The 9,543-nt window shown below is 54.9% G+C and overlaps 2 protein-coding genes across 3 annotated transcripts in view; both read left to right on the top strand.

Annotated features, from left to right (window-relative positions):
* Positions 1-48: 48 nt before the first annotated feature.
* PPM1N (protein phosphatase, Mg2+/Mn2+ dependent, 1N (putative)) lies at positions 49-4,509 on the top strand. Its single transcript, XM_010852601.1, has 5 exons — positions 49-963; positions 2,004-2,121; positions 2,198-2,303; positions 2,388-2,448; positions 3,996-4,509. The coding sequence occupies exons 1-5, from the start codon at positions 49-51 to the stop codon at positions 4,062-4,064; spliced, it is 1,269 nt and encodes a 422-aa protein (XP_010850903.1). The 3' UTR covers positions 4,065-4,509.
* Positions 4,510-7,570: 3,061 nt separating this feature from the next.
* VASP (vasodilator-stimulated phosphoprotein) overlaps positions 7,571-9,543 on the top strand; it is a 13,206-nt gene continuing 11,233 nt past the window's right edge. Inside the window, exon 1 of one of the 2 annotated variants that reach the window (XM_010852604.1) lies at positions 7,571-7,936. In XM_010852604.1, the coding sequence (XP_010850906.1) occupies positions 7,932-7,936 (5 nt within the window). In that variant the 5' untranslated portion in view covers positions 7,571-7,931. The remainder of the gene's footprint in view (positions 7,937-9,543) is intronic. The other variant, XM_010852603.1, reaches the window with a different exon arrangement.

The following is a 9,543-nucleotide window of genomic DNA, read 5'->3' on the forward strand; positions in this document are numbered from 1 at the left end:
GGTTAGCAGGTGCAGAGGGTGGAGTCTTCCTGATCCCCAGGCCGAAGGATGGCGGCCCTTGCCCGCCTGCTGGAACGTCTCCTTTGGCCAGCCCGCAAGGAAGAGGAGGCGGAGGAAGAAGAGGAGGGATGCAGGTCTCCCAACCGGCCTCAGTCCCTCCTAGACGCGCCGCGTTGCGCCCAGCGGCCGCATGGGGGTGCGGCGGCGGCGTGGGGTCTGCGCTTCGGGGCTAGCGCAGTGCAGGGCTGGCGCGCACACATGGAGGATGCTCATTGCGCTTGCCTTGCGCTACCTGGGCTGCCCCCGGGCTGGGCTTTCTTCGCAGTCCTCGACGGCCACGGCGGGGCAAGAGCCGCCCTCTTCGGCGCGCGCCACCTGAAGGGCCAAGTACTTGAGGCTCTAGGCCCGGAGCCCAGCGAGCCCCAGGGAGTGTGCGAAGCACTGCGCCGCGCCTTTCTGAGCGCAGACGCGCGCCTGCGTGCTCTCTGGCCCCGCGGCGAGCCGGGGGGCTCCACCGCTGTGGCGTTACTGGTTTCCCCGCGCTTTCTGTACCTGGCGCACTGCGGTGACTCTCGCGCGGTGCTAAGTCGCGCCGGCGCCGTGGCCTTCAGCACCGAGGACCATCGGCCCCTCCGTCCCCGAGAACGTGAACGCATCCATGACGCGGGTGGCACCATCAGCCGTCGGCGCCTCGAGGGCTCTCTGGCAGTGTCCAGAGCACTGGGAGACTTTGCCTACAAAGAGGCTCCAGGAAGGCCCCCAGAACAGCAACTCGTTTCCGCGGAGCCTGAGGTGACCGCCCTGGCACGCCAAGCGGAGGACGAGTTCATGCTCTTGGCTTCTGATGGCGTGTGGGACGCGATGTCCGGGTCTGCCCTAGCGGGACTGGTGGCATCGCGCCTCTGTTTGGGCTTGGCCCCGGAGCTTCTCTGCGCGCAGCTGTTGGACACGTGTCTTTGCAAGGTCCTGGGGGCGGGGCTTGAGGTCTTTGAGGGAAGAACCTAAGGACTTAGGGAAGAGGAGCTTTGATAGAGAGGCTAAAGTAAAACTAGAGGATGGGTGGGGCTCCATTAGGGGGCGGGGCCTGCAGGAACCGGGCAGGGTCAAAAGATGCAGAGGGCGGAGACTGAGGGAAGACTGGAGACAAGATGGGATGGACAGATACTCGGAAGGATTTAAGAGAAATGGCGTGGTCTTTTGGAATGGGACAGCTCTTAGGGCTTTCCAGGTGGTTCAGTGGTAAAGAATTCACCTGCAATATAGGAGATGGGGGAGACACAGGTTCGATTCGTGGGTTGGGAAGATCCACTGACGTAGGAAATGCCAACCCACTCCAGTATTCTTGCCGGGAAAATTCCACGGACAGAGGAGCCTGGTGGGTCACGGTCCATGGGGTCGCAAAGAATCGGATACGACTGAAGCGACTAAACACAACCGCTTAGGCCTAGAGGTGGGTACTGAGGTGTGATTAGTGGCAGAAGGAAGAGCAGCTAAACAGCAAAGTGCGAAGAGCTTTGGAAAAGAGAAGTTGTTGTTGCTGTAGCTCAGTCATGTCCAGCTCTGCGACCCCATGAACAGCAGCACACCAGGCTTCCCTGTCCATCACTATCTCCGGGAGTTTGCTCAAACTCATTTCCATTGAGTCGGTGATGCCGTCCAACCATCTCATCCTCTGTTGCCCACTTCCCCTCCTGCCCTCAATCTTTCCCAGCATCAGGGTCTTTTCCAATGAGCCGGCTCTTCGCATCAGGTGGCCAAAATGGTTCTCCTTGATAGGGTGGGCTAGGACAGCAAGAGAGGGCGTGGCCTAAGCAATTGGTCTTTGTGAGAGGCTTGCTTTAGAGTGGCAGAAGGGTGGGACTTTCGAGAAATGTGCATAACCAGATTGGGAAGGGGGCACTAGAACAAGGGTAATGTTCGGAAACCGCTGCCCAAGGCATAGAGCCCTGTGCTGGGGCTCTCATGCGTGTTCCACCAGGCTCTCTTTCCTCCACCTTCTCCAGGGCAGCCTGGACAACATGACCTGCCTCCTGGTCTGCTTTCCGGGGGCTCCCAGACCTTGTGAGGAGGCCATCAGGAAGGAGGTACTGCTCGATGCAGCCCTGGGACGCAGAGTTGCAGGTGAGCGGTGTTGGGAGTCCAGCAGAAGGGGTTGTCTGCCAGCCGAGCACCCCCACAATTCTTGTCTCTTTCTCAGAGCTGTGTGCTTCTGCCTCAGAGCCCCCCAGCTTGAACACAGTTTTCAGGACTCTGGCCTCTGAGGACATCCCGGATTTACCTCCTGGGGGAGGACTCTACTGCAAGTGAGTTGGGGTAAGGTAGGTTGGAATGGGAGAGTTGCTGGCCGGAGGAGGATGCCCTCCTGAAGGCCTTCCTTTGCTCTCTAGGGCCACAGTCATCGCTGAAGCTTATTCTCAGTTCTGCCAGGCCTCAAGACAGCGCTGCGTGGTAAGGACCCTGTATTCTTGAACGTTTTCATAGAAGCATGTAATTCAGGCCCCCACCCGATTCCTTTAAGTGATGGGGCAATTGCAGCCAGAGTGGATTTGCCAGATATATCAATAAATTCTCACACCTGTTCCTGAAGAACTGTGATAGGTGTGTGTCGGAAGGTGGGGGGTGGGATCGGAAGCAGAAGCAGAGAAGAGATTGTGCTTCTTCTCCAAGAAATATGCCTCTGACTTTGCTCCATCATTGGGAAAGACCCTGAAGTTGGGAAAGATTGAGGGCAGGAGGAGAAGGGGGCAACATAAGATGAGATGGTTGGATGGCATCACCGACTCAATGGACATGAGTTTGAGCAAACTCCCGGAGATAGTGAAGGAGGTGGAAGTCTTGCCTGCTGCAGCCTATGGGGTCACAAAGAATGGGACATGACTTAGCCACTGAACAACAACATTGCTCTGTGAAGCGCCATCATCCCAAGCACCACCCCCTCCATCCAGGAATAAGGCAGAAAAATTCACGGAACGTTGATGACCAACCTGATTGCACTGCGGAGACTACCAGGACATCTCTGAGGGTGGTCTAGGTCTTAGAGGACAGAGGTTGTGGATTGGGCCCAGATACCCCATTTGGGGGGCTTCCCTAGTGGTTCAGACAGTAAAGAATCTGCCTGCAATGCAGGAGACTTGGGTTCGACCCCTGGGTCGAGAAGATCCCCTGGAGAAGGGAATGGCTACCCACTCTAGTACTCTTGCCTGGAAAATTCCATGGACAGAAGAGCCTGGTGGACAACAGTCCGTGGGATCACAAAGCTTATTTGAAGATGTCCAAGGAGGTGGTGGGTGAAGCCATATAAACTAAGGTACAGGGTGGAGGTCTGGGAGGAAATATGAGAATGGAAACTGGAAGGCCTTTGCAGGGCAGAGAAGGGAGCTGGGTTATTTATTACTCTTTGGCGGGGGGTATGGATAATTTCTTAGCAGCAGAAAGGAGAACTTAGTAAGGATTCTTTTGATTTGTGAGTGCCAGAAACCTCATTCAAACTGCGAATACAAAGCAGAGAATTTACTGGTCCGTGTAATTGAAGAGTTCAGGGACTTAAGGCATGACTGCATCCAGTTGTCAAATGATGTCATGCGGTTAGTTTTATTTTCTCTGAGTTGGCTTCATTTCCTGGCAGGGTCTCCACATGAGGTGGCACAGAGTTTCTGCTCCAGGCTTACGTCCCAGGAACCTAACATCCCCAGTGGGGAGAGCAGGCGTTTCCCAGTAGGGGGCAGCCGCGGTTCCAGAGCTGCTTCTCATTGGCCACACTGGGTCAAGTGCCCGACCAGTGTCCGTGTCTCTGATTGGCCAGGCTGGGGTCACAGGTCCATCCCTTAGTGCCTGCCTTGGGGTCCCCTCGCCCTAAAACAAAGGGGTTGAAGAGATGAGGAATGTTGGTTCCTCAAAGGAAAAAATAGGAACGGAGCATTCAGAACACCAGGGAGTAAATACCGAGAGGCAAGAAGGGGTTCCTATTCACCGTCTTCCACGTTTTGTTTTTACAGAAGGGGCAGAAAGGGGCTGAGGAACCCACTGGCGCCCTTTCAGTCTCTGCCTTGCACTTGGAGGCTTAACAGCTGTCATCCTTTGAGGACCCTCTGCCCAGCAGGGACCTCAGCGGAATTAAGGAAGAGAACTCCCCTTCCCCAGTTATGAGACCAGCGGAAGGAAGAGAAGCTGATGGAGGAACCCCAGAATGTTTATTTCCCTTTTTCCTACTTCCCTCTCATAAGACGTCTTATGAGAGAGGGGAAATTCCATCCACCAGCTAGACCGAAAAAAAAAAAAAAAAAAATCCAAACCCCCAAACCAAATGTCTAATAATTAGAGCTGACTGGACTCTGAAAAACACCCAGTTCAATAACCTTCTCTTTGCTTCCTATTTTTCATCTATTTGGCAGGAAGGTTGGGGAAAGTTTTTATGATTAAATTTTAATTACATAATTCAAAATATATTTTTGTGAAAAAAACCAAAAAAACATATGCATTATTTGCTCAGTCATTTGGCAAATATGTATGGGGCACCTACTGTGGGCAAAAGGCCCTGCTCATAGCCATCAACCTGGCAGACCCACTGAAGTTCCTCCCCCTGGAACTTCCTAGTGGGGGGCGTGGGGGGGTGGGGGAACAGCAAACAAGGGAACCCATAACAAGGTCATCTCAGACACTGACAAGGGTCTTAAAAAAAAAAAAAGGAGATGGGGGATTGATTAAGAAAACGTCTAGGGGAGCTATGTTGGTTTTTTTACATTGCTATCTATGAGTAGTAAGTTCACTTGGTTTGAAATTCACAGGGCACAAAATGGTATACAATGACAAGGCCCCACCCATAGTCATCATTCCATTTTCCACCTGGGGATGGTTGCTTTAGACAGGGGGGTCTGTGAACACCTCTGAGGAGGGGACAGCTGAGTAGAAATGTATCAGAGAACTAGTCAGCCACGCAAAAACCCCTCGGGGCAGAAGGAACAGCTAGTGTGAAAGCCTAGAGGAAAGATTGAACTTGACATTTTCTTTTTTTCTTTATTTTTTAAAATTTTGCTTGCACTGGGTCTTCAATGCTGCCCAGGGGCTTCCTCTAGTTGACAGCAGTGAGCGAGGGGTTCTGTGGTTTCGGGAGCTTGGGATCTAGGGCACGCCGGCTTCAGTAGTTGAGGCATATGGGCTCAGCAGTTGAGCTCAGAGGCTCTAGAGCACTGGGCTCAGTAGTTGTGGCGCATGGGCTTTGTTGCCCTGAGGGCATGTGGAAATCTTCCCCGACCCTGTCTCCAGCATTGGCAGGTGGATTCTTAACCACTGGACCAGCAGGGAATTCCCAGACTTGGCATTTTCGAGATGAGGCTTGAGATTATGATCATCAAACTCTCCATGATGCCATTCACTGTCCTATTGGTAATCCCTGCAATGAGTTTGGAGTGGATTTTTCGAGACCTTTTATTGGACAAGTACACACACGTATATGGTACCTTAAAGTGTTTCCTTGATTTTTACTCATACCCTATGTATCATTTGGTAATTTGTTTCCTTTTACTCAATAATGTGTTAGAGCCTTCTTTCATGCCACTTGCACACACCTCATTCTTTTTAGCTGCCTCTCAGCACTTCAAATGAGATATGGAATGGTTTCAACACCCATCATCCTCTTGATGGCTATTTAGGTTGTTTCCAGTTTCTTACCCTTGCATTGCTGCTGCCATAAAGATTCTTGATCAGACTCCTGTGTACACATGCAAGAGTTTCTCTAGTGCAGGGGTCTCGCCACCTGTTTTGTACAGCACTTGAGCTAAGAATGATTTTTACATTTTTAAAGGGTTGTAAAAAATACATAAAAGAGGCTCTATGTCTAATATACTTAAAATATTTACTATTTGGGCTTTATTTATTTGGCTGCTCTGGGTCTTACTTGCAGCACCAGCGATCTAGTTCCCTGACCAGGGATGGAACCCGGGCTCCCTACTTGTGGTCTCAGCCTCTGGACCACCAGGGAAGTCCCTATTTGGATCTTTACCAAAAAATTTGCTGACTATAATGCAAGTGGCACACAGAAGCACCACTTTCCTATTTCACAGATGGGAAAGCTGAGACCCAGAGAGGAGAAAGGACTTGCCCATGGTCACAAAGAACTGGGGTTCTCAAGTCTGTCCCCAAACGACTCACAGCCTGAGGAGACACAAAGAGAAATAATTATAACCTACAGTGGATCAGGGTTTAAGGCCTTCCACTGTGGGGTAGGGGAGAAGGAAATGGCAACCCACTCCAGTATTCTTGCTTAGAGAATCCTGTGGACGGAGGAGCCTGGTGGGCTGCCGTCTATGGGGTCGCAGAGAGTCGGACACGACTGAAGCGACTTAGCAGCAGCAATAGCAGCAGTGTACGGTAGAGAAGGGGAGAGCATTACTCAGTTCTTCAGAGAAGAATTAATATCAGAGACTGGCCTAGAAGAATGAGATAAAGATCAGGGTATCGCCCAGGCAGCAGGCTCCTTTAGGAAACAGGTAGGAAGCTTGATTCCCTCACCAAGTCAGCTAGGGCCTAAGAATTGTTTTACTCTCATTAACCACTGGAGTCCTGGTGGCTCAGGCAAGAGGGCTCTAGCCCAGATTTATTCCCTGCCTCTAGACCTCAGTTTATCCATTTCTAAACTTTCAACTGATTGCCCAGACTCCTGCCCTCCAGGCCAGGTGGCGCTCTACAGGAGGGGCGTGGTCATATTGCTGGCGTCTCGTGGGGGTGGAGTCTGCGGGTCCCGGTGCGGAAGCCCGGGAGGCTGTAGGGACTCAGCCTGAACCTTGCGCGTGGGGGAGGGGTCTCGCAGGAGTCGGTAGAGGGAGGGTCCCCCAACTCCGTGCCCTCGGATTGCTGCATGATCCCACCATCTTCCGCACGCGAAACTGAGTCACGGCGGGGCGTGCGTGGGTAGGGGGCCAGGAGCCTTATTCACACAGGGATCGGGAGTCCCATTCCCACCCAGGTCCACCGCTGCACCACCCCCCCCCCACCCGCCCCACACACACACCCTGCGGTTGTGAGTCAGCGGCCGGCCGCGCCCCCTCGGCCCACTTCCTCCTCACCTTCCCTGGGCGGGCGGGGGTGGGGGGCAACGAGAGAGGTGGGCCCCCTCCCCACCCATCCCCCTCCTCGGCGAGGGAGGTGGATCACCCTAGTGACCCCTCATAAATTGGGGGAGGAGGGAGACCTTGGGGGGGAGGGTAGTCCCGAAGGTAGGATTTAAGGGAGAAAATCGGAGAAAATCTATGCTTGACCCGAGGGTCCTCCTCGTCCCCCAAATTGAGAAGAATGTAAAGAAATGAAAAAAAGTCGATGAGGAGGGTAAGAAGAAATTCTGTCCCCCTGATATTCCCCTAAGAATTTCCATTGTGGCAGAGAACTCAGGATCAAGGAAGGATCCCTTCCTCTCTATCAAGCTTCCCCTCTAATTTGGGGGTGACCCCCAGAGTGCATCGCTGTGCAAAAATGTTGGGGAAGAGGGAAATAGCGGAAGTCGAAGGTTCCGCGTTGCCCTTTTAAGCGCCCTCCACCAACCCCCCCAACCCCACCGCCTTAAGGTGTCCGCGGCCCCTTTAAGGCGCAGGGCATTGTGGGTGCGGGGAGTGGAATTTTGGAACGAAATGTAGCAAAGAGAAGTACAGTAGTAAGAGTAACATTGTAGCTGCTGCCGGCCGAGGGGGCGCGCCGGGGAGGGGACGCCGCACCCTCTTTCTGCCGCACGGACCCCCCGAGCAGAACCCCAGAGGGAAGAGGCGCCCGAGGACCCGCCCCGGCCCTGTCCACGTTCCCCCCCAGGAAGCCGGACTCTATGGGGCGGGACCCTGGGGGAGACTGAGCAGAACCTAGAGCCAGCGCTGAATCTCTGAACCCCGAGCCAGGGGCGCCCCGGGAGCACCTAGCCCGTGGGCGCTCCGCCCGCCCGCCGAGCAGCCATGAGGTGAGCCTCCAACTGCCTCCAGACCGTTCCCTGGCCGGCGCGGGCTCCTGCCGCCCTGCCTTTGTCCCCTCCTCCCCCCAGCTTGGTCCCGGTTGGAATTTGGGGACTGGGCACTGGGCGCCTCGGATTTGAGGCCGAGCCCCCTTGGACGAGCTCCAAACACTGACCACTTCCCCTTGACTCTCAAGGCTCTAGGTGGTGCCGTGAGATTCTCCTGGGAGCCCTTAGGTTTGGGGGCGCTCCGAGGACTCCCGAAATTTTTTAAGACTTTTCAGAGAACCTCCAAGTTGGCAAATAATCCCTGCAGAGAAGCTAGGGGTTAGGCAGGACTCAGACTGCCCCCAAATCTCAACCTGGCCCTGAGAGGGATTATGGGGGGCAGATTTGGGAATCCCCTGGGACCTGGAAGAGAGATTGAGACGTAGAGCTTGGTTTTCGGGGTCCCCCTATACATGGCGCTGGAAATTCTTCCCACGAGGGACTTTGCTCATTAACTTAGGGGGTACTTAACCCCTAAATTTGGGCGGTTCATCCCCCTGTGAAGGAGGTTGATGTGGACGGATCCAGGGACCCAGACGCAGTCTGGAGGGTCTGGTTGGGACTCCCGTTCCTCGCCGCTCCCCACCCACAATGTGCTTAAAACAGGCTGTGCCTAGGAGGGAGCGCGCGCTCTGTGCCGAGGGCGCCTCCCCGGCCCCGGCCCGAAGGGCGGCCCCTCTCCCCGACCTGCGCGGCCCTGGAGAGGGAGGGGGCGCGGCAGCTGGGGGAAGAGGGGCCTTTGTCTAACTGACTCACCTGTCGAGACAGCTGGTGTGTGTGTGTGTGTGTAGTGGGGGGGAGGCGCGCTGAGAGTGCCGTGGGCCGGCTGCTTTCCCCACCACGGCGCCTCCCCCTTCTCTCAACACCGCCCCCCCTTACCCAGCCGTCCGGAGTTGTGCGGTTGGAGGAGGGGGCGTTGGAAAGCCTCAAGGTCATAGCCCTCTCCCTCTGGGACTCAGGCTTCCCAGGGAGTTCCAGCTATCTTCCCAGGAATTTAATCCTGAGTGGGGGGCCCAAGGGACCCAGGGATTTTGTTTTTCCCGGAGCCTCCCTCAAAACTCCTGGGCTCACCTGAGGGCGGGGCCGGTGCAGACTGGGGGACCCGACTGGCCCTCCCCCTCATTCTCCCATCCTCCCCGGCCCCCCATAATCTCTCCCTTGAGGCCTGAGCCTGACAATACTATCTCCTTTCCTCTACTCTCTCAGAGACTTCCTGCTCCAAAGCCCCCAGCTTGAGGGGGAGGCCCCTGGGGGGCCGCTGGGGATTAACCCCCTGGGGCCCACATCCTCTCTCATCTGCCACGTGCCCTGCCCTTTGACATCTGGGTGGCATTCCTTTTTGTGGTCATTAGAGAATCCCCCCTCCCACATTTGTTCCTTCTGCTGAAAAGGGATTGTTGGAAAATTTGGAACGATGGGGGCACCCACAGACACCACAAGACTTCCTGCTTACCTTACCGCCACTATAGCAACATCTCTAAAAGGTCTGCCCGGGAGAGAGGGCAGTTTTGGGGAGTCAGGCCCTGTTCCTTCACCTTCTTCCCGGGGGACTCTCCTCTCCTACTGCC

Source organism: Bison bison, unplaced genomic scaffold (assembly GCF_000754665.1).
Source record: "Bison bison bison isolate TAMUID 2011002044 unplaced genomic scaffold, Bison_UMD1.0 scf7180017864313, whole genome shotgun sequence".
Classification (NCBI taxonomy): Eukaryota; Metazoa; Chordata; class Mammalia; order Artiodactyla; family Bovidae; genus Bison; species Bison bison.